The sequence below is a fragment of the Myxocyprinus asiaticus genome, chromosome 38 (genome assembly GCF_019703515.2).
Source record: "Myxocyprinus asiaticus isolate MX2 ecotype Aquarium Trade chromosome 38, UBuf_Myxa_2, whole genome shotgun sequence".
Taxonomy (NCBI): Eukaryota; Metazoa; Chordata; class Actinopteri; order Cypriniformes; family Catostomidae; genus Myxocyprinus; species Myxocyprinus asiaticus.
In genome coordinates, this window is record NC_059381.1 from 27,195,113 (window position 1) to 27,215,368 (window position 20,256).

The 20,256-nt window shown below is 37.4% G+C and overlaps 1 protein-coding gene, 1 long non-coding RNA gene and 1 pseudogene across 2 annotated transcripts; 1 reads left to right on the forward strand and 2 right to left on the reverse strand.

Annotated features, from left to right (window-relative positions):
- Nucleotides 1-2,219: 2,219 nt before the first annotated feature.
- LOC127428770 (trafficking regulator of GLUT4 1-like) lies at nt 2,220-3,935 on the reverse strand (annotated as a pseudogene).
- A 2,113-nt stretch (nt 3,936-6,048) lies between these two features.
- Nucleotides 6,049-12,584, reverse strand: LOC127429203 (uncharacterized). The gene is made up of 3 exons (XR_007895245.1): nt 12,468-12,584; nt 10,860-10,909; nt 6,049-6,331 (listed from the first exon to the last, which is right to left on the reverse strand). It is a non-coding gene; the product is annotated as an uncharacterized LOC127429203 (long non-coding RNA).
- A 1,937-nt stretch (nt 12,585-14,521) lies between these two features.
- Nucleotides 14,522-19,972, forward strand: LOC127429200 (protein LIAT1-like). The gene is made up of 2 exons (XM_051678075.1): nt 14,522-14,908; nt 17,757-19,972. Exons 1-2 carry the CDS (start codon nt 14,758-14,760, stop codon nt 18,098-18,100), a joined length of 495 nt encoding a protein of 164 aa, XP_051534035.1. The 5' UTR covers nt 14,522-14,757; the 3' UTR covers nt 18,101-19,972.
- Nucleotides 19,973-20,256: the final 284 nt, after the last annotated feature.

Consider the following 20,256-nt stretch of genomic DNA (forward strand, 5'->3'; position numbering starts at 1 on the left):
TCAAACATATTTAATACTGTTTTTATTATTTATTAAAAATTGATTTTAACACTTTTTTTCCAAGGTTTTCATGTGGCATTAATTGTCCATCTTCTTTGGTCTCAGCTCTAATACTCCTTCACATCCATGCTCTGATTACAGAATCTGATGTCATCAACTAAAAAAGTTTCTCTGGGAGAAAGAGAAACAAAAAGAAAGATACATTTTAGTGTATGTGATGTATGTGCAGAGGCATAGATACCAATTCAAATACACTGCCTGGCCCAAAAAAAAAAGGTTGCATACTCTGATATTTCATTGGACCGTCTTTAGCTTTGATTACGGCGCGCATTCATCATGGCAATGTTTCAACAACCTTATGCAACGTCACAACATTTATTTCCGTCCAAAGTTGCATTAATTTTTGGCCGAGATCTTGTATTGATGACGGGTCAAACCACTTCATCAAGTCTCCTCCAGCACATCCCAAAGACTTTCAATGGGTTAAGGTCAGGACTCTGTGGTGGCCAAATCATGTATGAAAATGCTTCCTCATGCTCCCTGAACCACTCTTTCACAATTTGAGCCCGATGAATCTTGGCATTGTTGTCCTGGACTCGTCCGGGAAGTAAAAATCCATTGATGGGATAACCTGGTCATTCAGTACATTCAGGTAGTCAGCTGACTTCATTTTATTGCCGCATACTGTTGCTGAGCCTAGACCTGACCAATTGAAGCAACCCCAGATCATAACACTGCCTCCAGAGGCTTGTACAGTGGCACTATGCAGGACGGGTGCATCGCTTCATGCACTTCTCTTCTTACCCTGACGCACACATCGCTTTGGAATAGGGTAAATCTGGACTCATCAGACCACATGACCTTTTTCCATTGCTCCACAGTCCAATCTTTATGCTTCTTCCGATTAGCCTCACTAACAAGTGGCTTTCTTGTGGCCACACAGCTGTTTAGTCCCAATCCTGTAAGTTCTCGTCGCATTGTGCATGTGGAAATGCTCTTACTTTCACTATTAAACATAGCCATGAGTTCTGCTGTTGATTTTTTATGATGTGACTTCAAGTGTTTTAGTGATCTCCGATCAGGATCATTCAAGATTTTTTTCCAGCTACATTTCTTCCACGAAGCTGATGGTTCACCACTATCCTCAGTGTTGGGGAGTAACGGAATACATGTAACGGGATTACATATTTAAAATACAGAATATAAGTAACTGTATTCCACTACAGTTACAATTTAAATCATTGGTAATTAGAATACAGTTACATTAAAAAAGTATTTTGATTACTGAAGAGATTACTTTGCATTTTATTGTCATTTGTTTCATTTAATATTTAGTCCTTTCAGATGGAAAACATTTATACATATAAATGATGCGATCAAAGTGCATTTGAACAGCGGTGAAACACTTTCTTATGATGTGTTACATTCATACGAGCAGACAGAGAAGTACATTTGAAGTAAGTTTGAAGCAGAAGAAATATAAATAAACCTTGTGTAAATTGTCAGCTTTACGCTAAGCTAAAATGCTATTTCTAGCCATTTCACATGCACATGTTACCAGGCACTATCATATTTTTTAACAAGAAAATTCACGTTAGATCAAAATTTCATTTTTTCTTGTAAGACCTTTGATATTAGGACAAAAAACATTTTCTTGATAATATTTTTTGTATTGTTTTCCTGTAAAAATATCTAAAAATCCTTAAAACAAGATAAATTTGATTTTTCTTGTTTTAGAAACAACACTGCATAAGATATTTAGGATTTTCAGAGAATGTGTTTTTAACGTGTATTTTGTCTTACTGTACTGGCAGAGTTTTTATAGTCAAAACAAGTGAAAAAATCTACCAGTGCTGAAGAAGTAATCCAAAGTATTTAGAATACATTACTGACCTTGAGTAATCTAACGGAATATGTTACAAATGACATTTAACAGCATGTATTCTGTAATCTGTAGTGGAATACATTTCAAAAGTAACCCTCCCAACCCTGACTATCCTTCCAGGTTTTAATAATGCATTGGAGAGTCCTTAACCCAGTTCTTAAAATAATTGTTGCCAGCTGAAACATATTAATCACTGCAATAATGATCTAATCATAGGCTCTTTAGTGTCTGCTTATTTAAATCCAAATGGCGACATTTTTTTTTTTGTTGTTTTTTTATTTGGCCAGGCAGTGTTCTTTACAATATTGACTGACAATTTTAGGTTTTCCCAGTGTTAGGAGAGATGTGTTCCCAATATGCCCCCACGATCTTCACCCCTGTATGTGTAGAGAGTAAGTTTACCTGTCATCACCAGATAAAGGATTATAGCCAGACCCACAATGATGGAAACAACACTGAGCAACAGAGCTAGACGTCCAAGTCTTCTGGCCACATCATAATATTTGGCTTGTATCATGGAACGGGACTAAAATGGAGCAAAAGCACACCCACACAAAATCGGCATTTTATATTTCAGTCTTGAGAGAGCATGGACATATGCTAATGAAAAGCAGGCTCTGAGTCGCATTGTTTCCTATCGGGGCCCCATGGACCAGAGCCCCACAACCAAAAAGCTGAACGATTACTTTTATTTTTTATTTTGTTTTTAACTTGTTCTGCACTCCTGAGGTGTTGTTTTGCATGCAAATTCCAAGCTATAGCACAAGTGACAGTACTCACCATTTGCGCAAAATAAATCGCAAACAAGTTGATTGGAACCGCAGGGCATAAGCACGAGAGCACGGCCAACCAAATGAAACTACATGGCTCCTGTTCTCCGGGTGTCGGCGATGAGGAGCATGGAGAACGGTGGATTGGGATTGTGCAGTGGGCATTTGGCTCATTCTGTTCCGTTTCAACTGTGTTAACACTACTTGTATCAGATGCTTTTTTGTTGAGTTCTCCATTCAGCTCTCTGGCGACATGTCCAGAGGTTTTTCAGTGTCTCCAAAATCGGTGGAGTGCAGCGCGACACCCAGTTTCTTCAACTATATGAACAATTTTTGAGAAATAAACTTTTTTTAGTAAACACCTTTTACACTTTCTGAAAGTCTCCACCACAGTGTCATTTCCATCATGACTCAAAATAGGCTGGACTGAAAACATTTTTTTTAAGTGGGGTTTACTTGCACATGCAGACCTGAACATTTGGTGCACAAAAAACGATAACAGTAACAATCAACGATTAATTTTTTTGGTCATAAATGGGTAATTTTGTGTAGAAAATGAACTCTAGACTTCACAAAACAAGAAGTTCTTAAATGTAACAACAAAGTCAACAACAACAAAAAAATTATATAAAAAAACCTTGCAAACAGTGAAACCATGCAAGTTATTCAAGCCCAGTGCATGCTGGGATACACCAGCTTTGAAAAGTTAAGTAAAATGTACTTATTTAATTTACCTGTTAAATTTACTCAAATTAGCAAATAAATATGAAAAGGTATTCTACTTAAGGACTGAAGCATGATGACGCATTTTAAAGATAAACAGTCATAAATAATATTTACTTATAAGCTAGAGCTTCCATTTTTACATGTTTGAATTGAGTACAAATGTAGAATTTACTTAATATTTTCAAGTTCACACTTAAGCTAACTTATTCAATGTGGAAAGTACTTAATATTTTCTGCTATATTTATTTCATCACAAAATCATTTTTCAGTGTGATTGTGTGTTTAATGGCTTTCTGTAGTGGAAATGACCATTGTCTTAGGCTAATTTCATAGCTAACATTTTATGTATCATAAATACACACAAATATTGTTTTCACACTTCTTGCATAATTTTACAGAATTAGCTACAGCTTTACTGGTATTGATGCCCAGTGAATATATTCTGTTTTTGTTTTTTGTTTTTGTTTTTCTTTGTTTTCTTCACACTTTTGATATCTTAACACATCTTCACACTCGATATCAAGCTTTCTCTTTACTGACACTGTTGTCTCCATGTTAAATAAGTACTAACTTATGAAAATAAAAAACACTTTACTAGTGGCAAAATGGTTTGTTTTGTTGAAAATGACACCGCAATTGTGGTACAGTCATAATTGTTTAAAAATTGAAATCATTTTTACACAATATTGAAATTGTTTAGATAAGAGGCTCTCAACCTTTTTAACTCCAAGACCCCATGTAAGTCAATATTCGGATTTTGTAGACCCAGAATAGTCATATCATGCTGTTCATGTGTTGTATTTGATATACTTCCATGTTGCTTCTTCATCAAATAGCAACGTCAAATGTAAATCAAGTCAATCGCTGAAACAACTGCGCAACATTGAGTAACAAATAGCATGTATAATATGAATGTGCACACTCATATGGGATGCTGATAATTCACCATTGTCACACACAGAAAATCAACTTGATGTCGTATTTATTTGTATGTATGAATATAGTACTCATTCCTCTTGTAATAAACATATAAATAGATTTCCTGTGATAGTTAACTTTTATAGATATTAAATAATCATTAAATTATGATTTATGGAAGTGCAAAAACAAAAATATATATATTATTACATATCTAGGGTCTTTAATGACCCTATACACTTTTGGTAATTACAGAATGAGGTCCCAGGTCGCTTAAGACCCGAGGCATGTGTTTGTTGTTTAAGAGTCTGGGACAAGGGAAAACAATACAATATAGCCTACAAATAAAATAGATTTGAAAACAAACAAAAATAAATGAAGGCATGGAAAAAAAGTTTCCATGAAAGTTTTAATGCGACCTTTAATATAACAAAAATCTGTTAGTTTTAATCAAAAATCAACCCCTTATCTGTTCATTAAAAATGGATCAAACTAGGCTAGCTCTGATATGCTAATAGACAAAGCCACGCCTTGAAGCCCAGGAACATACAATGTCCAACCTACCAACCATAGTTGTCCTCTGTAGGTTATATTCTTGTATTACACTTTATTTCTTGAAATTTAAACTGTTTACAAAGAAACACTTTATTTTTTTATTTTTTTTAACTCAATGAAAGGAAACGCAGCCAACATGTACATGGGAACACCTTCAAGACTGTTGGAAAAGCATCCAAAGTGGTACCTCATGAAGCCGGTATAGAGAGTGCCAAGTGTACAAGACTGGGCAAAGGGTGGCAACTTTAAAGAATCACATTTTAAGTGTTATCGAGAATTTAAGTTTCAATATCAAGTATTACAACAATTCTCCATATTAATATATTCCACATGTGAATGTCATGATCAAGCCACTTTTTAAGGGATACAATTGTGATGTCAAATGCCATTGAATGGAGGCTGACCTGCCTATGAAATTGGTTCAAAATAAGATTGAAATGTACTGTCTGGAGGCTTCACATGGATTAACACAGACCTGGCACTCAGAGGGAAGGTGGGGTTCTAGTACAATCTAAATTCTCCCATAATCCAAACAATGGTGTTCAGTCTACTTGTATCAAAGCTTAAATTTGTGTCTGTTGGTCATAATGCATTCCATATGCTGTTGTCTTGACCACAAATCATTTAAATGTATTATAAGGTGTACATCTTTCCATTGCTGTCTCTGGGTACGATCATGATTTCAAGATCAATTACACTTCCTAGTTCTTGACACACGTGCTAGGAAGTGTAATCGAGCTTGAAATCATGATTGCCAAGGAGACCGCTAATGTCAAGATTTATAGTGAAAAATTAGTTATATTTTGGTCTGTTCTCACCAAAACCAACAGGATCACTTTAAGACATTAATTAAACCACTGGAGTCTTTTGGATTGCTTTTATGCTGACTTCATGTGCTTTCTGGAGCTTCAAAGTTTTGGACCCCATTCATTTGCATTGTGAGGGCCTACAGAGCTGAAATATTCTTCTATAAAGATTCACTATTGTCACTATAGATATTTGCCCTTTAGTTTTACAGCTTGAACACAATTGTTGCAAAAGATAAATATATAAAAGTATTTGGAATGACCTCTCTTTAATGAAAAATGTTCTCTTATGTTTTCTTCAAATAAATACTATAAAACATTCATTTACCTTTTGGTTTGATATTAGTTCTTTTCCAAACCAAAACAAAGACCACAGTTTTGTATTTTTATTTTATTGTCATATTTTTTAGGTATGGAACCTTTTCAAACGGAAATTAAAGATCAAACATAAAGAAAAAAAAATAATTACATCATTATTGAAAGATTCACAACAGAGATGATCCAGAGCAAACAAGGTCCATTTTGGTACACGCTGGGCAGGGCTGCCCACAACAGTTCTTCAGCTGGCAGCTTTAGCATCAGGACAGAGTCATAAAGTTTGCCAGAGAAGAACTATTGTAGGTCAGCCAATATTCACTGAAAGTCACACATCGTCAGCATCCACTCCAAACCTAGGAGAGAAGACAAGATAAAGGATTAACTGTAACACACACACACACACCCACCCCTGTTCACTGTGTAAAGCGCTTTGAGTGTAGTGTCAGAAAAGCACTATATAAATGTAATGTTCATTCATACATATTGCATGGTATGTTCAAACAACACAAGTTTATGTCCAAACTGACTTTTAGGCTTTACGTATTGCCATCGCAACATGTCCTTTTTTTTTACATGTAGATTACATTTCGAAAATTTAGCTGAACAAATATTTTGTGTATTCTTGATAAAGCTAAAACATCTATTAATTCATTTATTAACATTTATTTACAGGTCCTCATAAGATCAGTCTTATGGGTATACTTTTCAGTTTTTTTTTTTTTTTTTTACATAAATACATTTCATATTAAATAAGAAATATTCCTCAAAGTATCAGGCCAAGACCAGCTGCGATAACAGCAGAAGTTGATAAGCAAAGGGAAACCACAAATGACTTTCTCAGGACTGAGCATGAGTGATCAAACTAAGCAAGCATGGGGGGAATAGATCTCAAGTTTTTTTTACATTAGATAGTTCAACTTTAAAATGGAGTTTGTCTAACTTCAACTGAATTTTGTACAGAGCAAAAAAAAGTACATATTTAGAACATATTTAGATCCACTGTTCTGTAAACTCTTTTTAAAGGGATAGCTCACCCAAAGTAATTTACTCTCATGCCATCCCAGATGTGTATGACTTTAATTCTTCTGAACAAAAAGATTTTTAGAAGAATCTCAACTCTAGATTCATACAATGCAGGTGAATGGTGACCAAAACTTTGAAGCTCCAAAAAGCATATAAAGGCAGCATAAGTAATCCATAAGATTACAGTGGTTAAATCCATGGCTGTGTCTGAAATTGTTTTCTTGTTTACTCATTCACTATTTCCTACATAGTGAATGGCAGCAAGGAGTGAATGAAATATGTGAGTGAATTCGGACTCTGACGTATCCACAGAGCATCGGAGAGAGTGATGGAGCAGTCACAGAAATGACTTCATCACATATTTATATTTTATATTACATACTTTTATATTACATGTACATTACTTTGCAAAATAGTAGTAATAATAATAATAATAATAATAATAAATACTTGTGTGATGAGGAGGAGGGTGTGGCCGGGCCGTAAGGGTGCATGGCCGGCACTGAATCAGATGATCAGGAGAGAAAGACGCACATGGCTGAGCTGCATGTGTTTGTTCATGTTTGTTTTGAGTTTGATATTAAACTTTACATTGACTGTTCAGCTGGTTCCCACCGCCTCCTTGCCCATCCTTTAACAGTTACAACTTGTTATAATTTTTTCGTTTTCTCCCAATTTGGAATACCCAATTCCCACTGCTTAGTAGGTCCTCGTGGTGGTGCGGTTATTCACCTCAATCTGGGTGGCAGAGGACAAGTCTCAGTTGCCTCCGCTTCCGAGACCATCAATCTGCGCATCTTATCACGTGGCTCATTGTGCATGACACCGCGGAGACTCCCAGCATGTGGAGACTCATGCTACTTTCCGCGATCCACACACACAACTTACCACACACCCCATTGAGAGCGAGAACCACTAATCGCGACCACGAGGAGGTTACCCCATGTGACTCTACCTTCCCTAGCAACCGGGCCAATTTGGTTGCTTAGGAGACCTCGCTGGAGTCACTCAGCACACCTTGGATTCGAACTCGTGACTCCAGGGGTGGTAGTCAGCGTCAATACTCGCTAAGCTACCCAGGCCTCCACAACTTGTTATTCTTAAATAAGATGGTATATTAATACAATAAATCTTAATTCTGTTTGTCATTTTTATATATGTTCATAATTATTTAATATTACGCAAGTGTATTAAAATACATAATGCGTACAATAATAACCATTCCAACCTGGGTTGTGTTTCTGGCACAGAGATGAGAAAACTATGGAAACATGGCGCCCTCATGTGATCATAAAGCAGCACTGAAGTTATCTTAACCTATTTGTGAAAACCGAATGTTTGAATCATCCACTAAATTATTATTGCCACAGTGTGTAGTCTTCCGAGTTACAATAATATCACATCAGTGAATTTTTTATTCTTTAGCTTAATGGCAAAATAAAACTCCACATCATAACTTCCATCCATCCATTTTCTATAACCGCTTGTCCTATGTAGGGTCACGAGTAGTGCTGGAGCCTATCCCAGCTGTCTCAGGCCGAAAGCAGGGAACACCTATATAAATAAATTATACATTTTTAAATGTATCTGTATGATTTTGGTTCAATATAATTTGTTATTTTAATCAAGTAATATTTTTCAAAAAGTAAAACAATACAGTCAGCACGAAATAAAGAATTGCAGGAATAAAGTAAGCTGTCTCCCAACTCGTCAGTCCTCCCTGCGGTGGATTATGGGCATTAAACTGAGTGTACATCCATTGTGCACTCAAAAATAGAGTGCATTGTGGGTAAGAATGAGTGAACAAATGTAGGGAATGAGTAGTTCACTCAGAATTCGAATGCTTCAACAAAATGGCCGACACCTGATATAATGCACAATATAGTGGATAGGGGGCAATTTCAAACACAGCACATATCTTCAGAAGTGAAATGATAGGTGTGGGTGAGAAACTTCTTTTTTTACTCGAAATCTCCACTTTCACTTTCTTTTGTTTTTGGCATTCTTTGTGCATCTTGCCACCTACTGGGCAGGGAGGAAAATTTACAGTAAAAGACTTAAATATTGATCTGTTTCTCACCCACACTTGTATCACTTCTGAAGATATGGATTAAAACACTGGAGTCTTATGGATTACTTTTATGCTGACTTTACATTTCTTTTGGACCTTCAAATTTTGGTCACCATTCACTTGCATTGTATGGAAAAATCTTTGTTTCTGTTCAAAAGAAAGTTATACACATCTGGGATGTCATGAGGTTGAGTAAATGAAAGAATTTTCATTTTTAGATGAACTATTCCTTTAAGCTTCACTATCCCTTCATATATTTTGTGGTGTTTTCAAAAAGACATGCAGACAAGAAGAAAATGCTAGTCCTGGAGTATGAGTGCAAATGTGGTAAATATTCAAATTATATAATTTATATTTAATTGTTCATTTATGATACAAGTTTAAGCCACAAGAGGTAGGCAAAACAATGCCAGATATGCTCACTGCTGCTCCAAACAACTTGATGCATGAATTCAGGAAATCAACAATATTTCAACCTGAAACCTCTTAAGTTCTCATTTAAAGGTATAGTTCACCCAAAATTGAACACTCATTTACTCACCCTCACGTTTCCCTATCAAACACGTATGACTTCATTTCTTTGGTGGAACATAAAGATGTTGGGCAGAATGTTAGCTTCAGTCCCTATCCACTTTCATTATATGGAAGAAAGATGCAGTGAAACATAACATCTCCTTTTGTGTTCCACAATAATAACAAAGTCATACAAGCTTTGGAACAACATGAGGGTGAGTTAATGCTGACAGAATTTTCATTTTTGGGTGAACAACCCCTTTAAACAGATGAATTACTTCTTATGCGAACAACCCTATTTTCATTCATATGAGAATGTGAGTCCTCAATATGAAGTATGATGAGTCAGGGCAACAGGTTTAGTCTGTTAGAATTCCCATACCTAATTTATCTCCTGCATTTCGAAATCAAAAATATTTCTGTAATCAGGAGAGATTGCTGAAGCAGCTGTATCCTTGACATAATGCAGAATATTCTACTTATGTATTTTGTCTCTAAGAATCTATTTTTCCATAAGACAAATAAATCATACATGCTGAATCATGCTAGATCTATTACACAGAGTTAGGTCACTCGCACTTTGCATCTTACTTCCCTGCCCATGCTGCCATTCTTTCCCTGTACTCTGTGTCCCGCATTCATTCCACCCTCCCCCATCCAGCAAGCTGGCACAGACACGCAGACATGAATCAGCAGGCGGAGGGAAGGGGAGAGGGGGGTGTTGGAGGCCAGAGGATGGCAAGGCCTTGAGAGCATCGCATCAGAGCAGAATTCAGACACTATGTCGAGTATGAGGTATAGAACAATTCAGACCACAATAAACTGCTTTAATATTTAACATGAACCACATTGTCAGCTAGTAAATGCATGTGATTTCAAAATCATTTAATAGTAACATATATAGCAGCAGTTGACACAATGTCTATAAAGACATATACACTCACTAAGCACTTTATTAGGAACACCTGTAGACCTACTTATTCATGCTATTATCTATTCAGCCAATTGTGTAGCAGCAGTGCCGTGCATAAAATCATGCAGATACGGGTCAGAAGCTTCAATTAAATGTTCACATCAACCATCAGAATGGGGGGGGAATGCGATGCCATGGATTCTTTGGCTATTTTAATGCACTGTCACCAGTGCAGAAATATGGCATTCTATGTTAAAAAAAAAAGATTTATTCCTTTTCATAGAAGACACACACAGTTTAAGGATTTTAAAAAACACTTTAAATATTGAAAACAAAATAATGAATTGTGAATTACACCTACTAATCTTAAGGATCACGCAATTGTCTTCTGCTTCCTCAGAATATGGTGCCCTGAGTGAGAAAAACAAGTCCATGTTTTCTGTTTCTGACAGAAAATATATGATACTGTGATTTGACATAAATTCTGTCTATTTTTAGGATGCAAGGTCAAAAGGGTTTGATTTCGTAAAAGTAATATTACAGATCCTCTAACATATAATATCAACAAGTGCATCTTCCAAGAATTTTAGTAATGCACACTTTCTACATGTGTAGCAGAGTGCCATGTTTACAAATTCTCTGACCCTTTGAGTCCTGCTCTGTATAAACAGTCTACAAAAATTATATAGTTAAACCACAACTTTCAAATGCACATTTTTCTTATGGAGTAGAATTAAACATTTGTGACATCAAGTTCACATTTTTGTAATTTCTTTTTTTCAAGCAAAATAAACCATGCCAGTCATGGCCACAGCAAGGAATTCTGGGGCCCCTGACTGTATATTAGTGGTCTGGGCCCCTTTCATATATATGTTTAAAAAATGTTGTGGGCCCCTAGAATCGTTACCACCTTTCACCCCATTAGCTACGGCCCTGATGCAAGTACATTCAGTGGCATTAACATTATTGTTGTTGAAGTTTCAAATAGAAAGTTTACATCACAGCCTGTGGTTACATTGGTAAGTTCAATGGGCAGCAAAACCGATTCTGACGTCACACACCGAGCAAAAGCTACTGAGATTTCCTCATCAGAGCTGAATGAATTACATAAGGATGTGCTTACCCAACCAAATCAGGAAACACAGTTTAGCAGACACGTTGGCATCTATGTAGCAATAAAGAGGACTGACGTGATTGTACTGAATAACCTTGTATTTACTGAACTGGTACGCTGGATGCTGAAGGAAGAAAACACAACTACTTTAAAATACCCCGACATAACTCTTTAAATCTACAGATGACTGACTCACAGGCCGGCTCGCGCCCTTGAAACACGGCTTCTGAAGCCTGGAAGTTCGGCCAGTATAATGGAATAGAACTTGTGTAACAATGACCTACACCCTATATCCAACACTTTCGATGAGGGCCTGATACAAAATAACAATCTACAATTCCATTTCGAACATACATGTTTTCAGGGGGCATTCAGCCCGAACACGTCCCCTACGTGCGCTAAAGAAAAAAAAAGACGTAGCGCCACGAGCAGAATGCAGGTGTCTCAAAACGTGTTTTTAAACAATTGAAGTTCTTTTTAACTTGACACGGCGTCTAAAATAAGCGGCGCTTCTGCACGAGACACGGCGTAACGGTAAAATACTTCCGCCTAGCGCATGTTTATTTATTTTATTTATGTATCATCATTATTATTTATTTTTATTTTTATTTTATTTTATTATTATTTTTTTTTTTTTGAGAAACAGCGCGGACTGACGAAAATACGTGTTCGGTGTGAACGACCCCTTAAATTCAAGAGCCTGACTTTTTCCGCCCCACCTCAGTCACGCATTTGCCTCGCCTTTCCCTGGAGCTAAAAAAGCTGTAATATGAAAACCCAATAGAGGCAGGCGACATATTAGATAAACTACGAAGCTGAATCATGTCTGCAAAGTTTATCAGCACAAACGCTCACCTCAGTAGTAAAGTCATTCCTTCGTTTTCGCCCCTCACGTTTACCGGCGTCTGCGATCAGCTGGCGAAAGGAGTGACGCGATACGTAACAGCTGGCCATTGGATCTCCGACGTCAAGGGTTCGCTGTGACGATTATCTTCCGTAGCGCGTAAATGGCTTCAACTTCATCCAATCTCAAGCCTCGACTCCCAAGAAAGGGGGCGGGGCAAAAGGCTGCCAACCTATTAAAACGTCTCCTACTCAGGGGCAATTCATTTTAAGCCAATCATTTGACCTTGTGAAGTGTTCTGAACGCCCCCAAAAAGTTCTTCTGTAAGCTTATTAAAGGTCCAAATGCGTTTATGCACATTTTGTTTTGGCTTTTCCCTGCAGAGGATTTTGGATAGTGAATCCAAAAAATAGTTTTAGAATTTTTACAGCTGACAACTGGATACATTTCAGTTCTCATTTCCAAATAAAAGAAGAATAAAAGAATAATAATTTTCTTTTACCATTTACCTCTCTCTTGATATCATGTTTTGCTTCGCCAATGTAATGGATTTATGAATTGAGGATATCCCCATTCAAACACTGTACATGTTGAAGAGGAAGGCTAGCCAATTCCACCCAAAAAGAACATATTTCCTTAAACCTATCTGCTGGCTACATACAGGGTCGTAGCAAATAATTCTGGGCCCCCTGACTGTATATTGCTCTGGCCACTTTCCTCTTAAAATAATACAGTTTCAAAATTGTTGTGGGCCCCCTGGACCTTAGGGCCCCTAGAATTGTTACCACCTTTCACCCCACTGGCTACGGCCCTGGCTACATACACAGACAAACAACCCCCATCAGAAAAGGTCTTCACAGCATCTGTAAAAAAATTAATAAAAAGTTTGGCTCTAACTGAAAGCCTTGTTTTAGGGTCAGTGTCTGTGCTGTGCAAAAATGAAAATTCTCTCATCATTTACTCACCCTCATGCCATTCCAGATGTGTATGACTTTCTTTCTTCTGCTGAACACAAACCAAGATTTTTAGAATAATATTTCAGCATTGTTGGTCCTCACAATGCAAGTGAATGTTGACCAGAAATTTTAAACTCAAGATCAATATTTAAGTCCTTTTTTATTACAAATCTCAACTTTCACTTTCACATTCAGCCACCTACTTGATTTATAGTAAAAATGAACTTAAATATTGATCTGTTTCTCACCCACATCTATCATATCACTTCTGAAGATATAGATTTAACTACTGGAGTCTTATGGATTACTTTTACGCTGCCTTTATAGGATTTTTGGACCATCAGAGATCTGGTAACCATTCACTTGCATCGTATGAACCTACAGAGCTGAAATACAGAGCTTCTAAAAATATTTGTTTTTGTTCTGCAGAAGACAGAAAATCAGGCACATTTGGGATACAGTGAGATAATGATGAGAGAATTTTCATTTTTGGGTGAACTATCCCTTTAAAGGTCATAAGGTGCAAAATAGCAGCATATACTGTATATGGGTCAGTAATACAATTTGGTGACACAAGTCCCTAGTTTATATTGTTTAGTTTAACCCAATTACAATTTTAATAGGCTTAATAATAGATAATAATAACTATAATGTTACACATTGCTGTGCAAGTCAAATTTGAAATTACTTTTTAATTATTGCACTATAGTGTCATTTCCTCATGTCCCCAGAGCTGCAATTCAATCATCTCTGCCAAAAAAAAAAAACAACAAAAAAAAAAAACATGCTAAATCAGTGGATTTTGTGTGATCCTTGTTTTATTGTCCACCCTGTTATGTCATGATACTATGACATTTAATTGAAGATATATGTTATGAAATGTCATCACACACACTGGAGGTGGACATCAGCCATTCAGCTAAATTATTCAGAGTTATTTCAAGTGTGTAACTCTTTTCTTTGGCTCTAAAAATAGATAAATATCACTGGTTCAATCAGAAATGTATGAATGCCAGACTGTTGCATAATTCCTGTCTGTTTAAATCTGTTGGGAACATGGGAGGAGTTCTGTTTCCATGGAGAAGCGTCATCAAACCATTTAGAGTTACTCGTGCTACTAAGCGACGATAGCTATAGGATAGTTGTTTAGCGTTACAATGTTGTTTTAATTATATGCAACTTAATCATTGCTATTTTAACATTTATTTAGTCGAGAGAGAGAGAGAGATGGATTGGCAAAAAGCAACTGATTTCGTTGTGGTTGTGACATAGTTAAGCTACTCACTCACTTGTGTATTCCAGTCTGCAGAATCATGTTGGCACATTTAATTTAAAGCCTTGTATTATGGCTTCCCAAGCGACAATGCACGAGGAGATTTCAGTTAAAAAGGGATTTCATGTCCCACCTTTGACTGGTGCCACAGCGAAAGAGAGCAAAAAGAAGAGGAAGGAGAAAAGGAAATCGAGTAATGGGATCAACCAGTCAAAGGATTCAGGCGAGTTGTTTTCCTTACTGAAAAGGATTAAATACAATATATATATATATATATATATATATATATCCCTTAAGTAACATGATTGAAACGTGTTATAATTAAAATTGTTAACAGTATTACTAATAGGCTAGATGTTTTGTTTTTTTAAACTGATGCTTACAAAACTGAGAATGAACAGACTTTTGTATCTAATGTGGACCTTGAAATGTTCTTAAAGAGATAGTTCCCCCAAAAATGAAAATTCTCTCATCATTTACTCACATCATTACAATATAGTGGTGATTTCTCAGGGCCAGCAAAGCCTTCTCTGCTGGCCTAACATGCCAAATAAATAAATATTTTTCATCCTTTCATTCTCAATCACCTTTTTGACTATGTATTTTTAATCGCTTTCCACTCTTAATTATAGAGAAAAACAAAAAGTTTATCCAGTCAGAATTTATTCCTTGATGCTTACAAGCAAAGTGTGACAGCTGCTTTCACAAATCGTATGCCTGAAGCAGAAGCAGCACGTGAGTCTGAGCTCCACCCCCTCAGGCCTTCAGAATTTCCACAGAATCCCTCAACAGTGCAAATGAATGAGCAACTAAAGTCAGATTGTCAGATTCATCAGCCAATCAGATTTATTTATTTGTTCTTGGTGGGTGTGATCTTTAGGATATGTCCCGGTCGAGGCCTTCTAGCTGGCCTTGAGTGACGCAATCACGCGTTAAGTGATGTACATAATTCAAGAGCTAAAAGCATAAGATCAAGCTGTCTGACGAGTCGGCTGTCATCACTGCTGGAATTGCCGTTGAGAAAGAGATCCTTATGGATTTATAAACACGAGATGTTCTGCAAGACCATGTGATTGATTAATTAAACAGGAAAAGAGGACTAATTTTCACTTCAAGTAAATTGGTAAGTGCTTTTTGCATTGTTATAGCAACATCAGGAGTTTTCTAAGTGTAAATTAGGCTGCTTGAGCATTCAGTGTTGGATAAAGTTTTGAAAAGTAGTGCTGCGTTCCATTCAACTCAGAAAGTCGGATTTTACAACTTCCTACTAGGAAAAGTGCAATTTAATGCATATTGAAGTCAGAATTACAACTTGTAGGCTCATGCAGAAATTCTCAACTCTGATTTTGCAGAGATACAGGGGCATGATGTCACACAAACATGTCGACACTCAGGGAGATATACAAAGTGATAAACATTCACTTTATTAAGTAATATCAATAAATGAGTTTGTTTCCATATTACATGATATTAAAGCTTGTTTAACAAACGCCTGCTGCAGAAACAGGTGTATAAAACATTAGAATCTCTTTTGATAATTGTAAACCTGTAGCACAAATGCTAGCGCTGCAGCATTGTTTATCAGTTGGGTTGCTAGGAGACATCTCTAATGAGAGTCAAACCCCTGCTAAGCTAATGTGAGCATTCCAGTTTTGTTTCCTTAAACGTCATCTTCCGAATATCGGGGAATGGAATGCATTTATGGTTGGAGATATCAAGTAGGAATATCTCACATCCAACTTGAATGGAACGCAGCATAACCGTGTACCCTGATGAAACGAAATTTATTGCAAGCAACATTTAAATCGCAAATATTATTAGGTAGATGTTTCCAGGTATTATAGACCTCTTTGGTAGATTCATATGAAAAATTCTGATTTTTGAATGTCTGTTCAGGGGACGTTCATTTAAAAAAATAGTCATGCTGTAGTTAAAATTAGGCTTGCTTGAGCATTAACTGTCGTTTCACGTTCTGGCTTTCGTGCGTGGACGTGTTTTTAAAATGTCAATTGGTATTACTAGTTAGCTGTGACATAATGTATGATGCCCAAAGGCATAGGGTGTCTTATTCATTGTGAAACTGTGTTTTTTTTAATGGTATGAATCACACTGAAGGCCTAGACTTTAAATATACGGCCCGCCACTGCAGTGGTGTAATCAATGTCTTCTGAAGCAATCTAATCGATTTTGGGTGAGAACAGACCAAAATATACCAAATTTCTCATGGTACATCTTGTTACTGCAGTCTCTAGGCACGATTATGATTTCAAGCATGATTACACTTCACAAATCATGATCGCCAAGAAGACTGCTATTGCTATTTATAGTGGGAAAGGAGTTATATCTTGGTCTGTTCTCAAAACCAACTGGATCACTTTAGAAGACATTGATTAAATTACTGGAGTCTAAGGGATTATGTTTATGTTGACTTTATGTACTTTTTGGAGCTTCAAAGGCCTGATCACCATTCACTTGCATTGTGTGGACCAGCAGAGCTGAGATATTCTTCTAAAAATCTTTGACTGTGTTCAGCAGAATAAAGAAAGTTACACATCTTAGATGGCATGAGGGTGAGTAAATTATGAGAAAATTTTCATTTTTGGGTGAACTATCCCTTTAAAATAACTTTCTCGTTATTTTGTTTATTTACCAAGTTAACTATTTGGATGTTATTAAAAGTACTGGGTGAATTCAGGTAAACTGGATTGCTTTATTTACAGGCACCTTGATGTCAAATGTGGCCCAGTTTACCTGATTCAACCTCAACACTGCAAAGTTAATTGTTTTTGGCAGTGTATTTTTCAATTTGAAATAGCTTGAAGCATCTTTGGAATTTGGGTTCACATTAAGCTTCAATAAGATTGACAGTTTTACTCTCACATCAGGCAAATCAAGGCCTGGAAATTTCATGAACTGAATCTGTAGTCCACCACCTGTTGATTCTGAGTTTCAGGCCATATGAAAAAATAATGGTGTTTGATGCAGTGTGCCATTATGATGTTAAACCTTCTATAGCTTCTTTGTGCTGGAGACTATGTTGTAATCCACCCACCTGTTTGACCTCTCTCTAGAGAAACTCCAGACGAAACAGTGGACCAATGGAGAGATGAGTGATGTTCTGACCAAAGGTCGTGCCAAAGCCAAAGATCGAAAGGACGGCAAATCCAAAAATCCCAAGGTCGTATCTGAAGAAGCCCCAGCTCCAACAGAGGAGGACAAATCAGACGAAACCAACCAAGGACAGGATAGCTTGAGGTGGGAAGGAGTTCTTGAGGATCCTGTTGCAGAGGCCCAGCGGTTGGCAGTCTATAGAGCCAACCGCCTTAAACGTTATATGGCATCAAGACAGGTTTTTCTACAAAACGTTAGTTCTTCTAAATTAAATGCACGAAACAAGCCTGGTGTTTTAGCATGAAGAATGTTTTCACACTGCATACTGAATCTATTATCAAGTGCAGAACCTACATTTTAACAACTTTTCTCTAGTGTTAGTAGTTATATTTGTGCAGTGATTGGTATGTATATCAGGATGACTTTTGTCACTTAGAGATAATAGAATGCATTTTTATTAAATCAGTTCTCCATGCCACTGTACCTACTGTATAAGTCAATCCGTTGGTTGATCCATTGTTGCCATTTCAGTTAACATTTCTGTATTCTCTTCTGTATTGGCAAAAAGCTAGTCAACCATATTGAACTTCTCTACTGATGCAGTCGGCACTCCATTTAATCAATGTATTGAGCATTGCTGTCATCTCTTAGTACAAGAAGCATGTTCAGTATCTCAATAGGAGCATTACCTTTTTTCAGACGTAATTGTTTTTGATCATTATCGCTTTTTTACATACAATCGAGATTGAGATCTCAATGTCTAATTTTAATTTAGGCAATATAGAGGTTATAATTTATCTTATCTTAATAAAGGGATCCCCTCACAGTTCAGTTTCTGCAGTTACTGTCACAGTCTCGGTGAGTCCGCCGGTTTGTTCTGTTTGTTTTGGTGTTCTCTTTCTCGTGTTCGAGGTGCTGCCGGCATGTGTAATGTGGAAACCCTGATTGATTCCATGGGAACACTGATCATGCCAGCCTTCAGCAGGCTGACGGCACCTGTCTCTTGTTGGTTTCCTGCTTACTTAAACCCCACTCTGAGGTCTTGTGCTCGTTGCTAGATTGTTGTTGTGTTTGTTGTTTTAGGGTGTGTTCACACTTGGCAGGTTTGGTTCGATTAAAACAAACTCTGGTGCGATTGCTCTGTTAGTGGGGTTCATTTAAACAAATGCGAATGCTGCCATCCGAACCTTGGTGCGCACCAAACATGCGGACAGAGACCCCCTGAATAGTGGGTCTCGGTCCGCTTCCAAACGAACTCTGGTGTGGTTCAATAGATATATGAACACAACATGGACCAAAGACGTCTAAATGGACCAATAACAGGAAGTAATTTGCCTTTAATACTGACCTCAAGCATACCTGGTTCTTCTCATCATAGGAGCTATGTTGCCCATTACAGTTTGGTACAGGCGTCGGAACTGCTGTCAGCCGTCCTAGCAGCATATCTTCGTTTGAGTGTGCAACACAGGAATTCCTGGCGCTGTTTTGACTCCTTTACGCATTTTATTAGCTCTTCGTTTGTTCTCAGCTGGTAAAAATACCACCATATATACATATATAAATCCAACGAGCGCATTTAGCCGAGCAGCCAGCATTGTTTTGGATGTTCGGCAAGTTCCATCACAAAATATACGTCATAAAAGCTGTCCAATCAGTTTGTGACTTTTTCCTGATTCCTTTTGTTTTGTATCTATAGGTTCGGTGTTAAAAAAGTGAACCAGGACTAAATGTATCATTTTCTTTTTTGGTCCGGACCAAGAGAACCAAACTAAAAATGTGAACACACCCAAACTCACCTTGCTCTCTCTACCTTAGCCGATCCTGTTACCTGTATTCTGTGTCAGTTGCCAGTCCCCGCCTGTGTGCCCAGATTGCGGTTATTTTCCTGTCTGCCTCTTCGCTCGCCTTGACACTTCACATGAGGATTCCTCACTGGTTTTCCCTCTACACTGCCACGACACACACGCCTACAAACACACTCTCCTCCAGAGGATCCTCGTGGATCTACGTTCCACACTGCCACGATGCACACACGCCTACGAACATACTCTTCATCTCCACACTGCAGTCGATGCCGGGTTCCTCTCTGCCCACCAGCACTGTTTGAATATTACTTGCTCTTCAGCATTGTTTAAGTTTGCTTTAATAAATTCTGTGAAATGCGCCTCTGCGCCTGGATTTGTCTCAATTGTGAGTTACTGCTTTGAGATTTAGGCTCTAATTCATGGCCCACATACTTTATCACCTCCCAGTTTGGACTGTTGTGTATGACCCATATTTCTCTGCACAAATTCTTGCTGATGAGTACAGGAGAAGTGAAATATGAGGATCTGGGAGAAAAAACTGGGTTGTGTGGCAAAAGAGAGCGAACGAGAGGCGATATAAGAGAGCAGCACAGCATTTCTTTTTGAATATGCCCTTTTATAACATGTTTGTCCAGCTCTATCATATGTGCTCCCC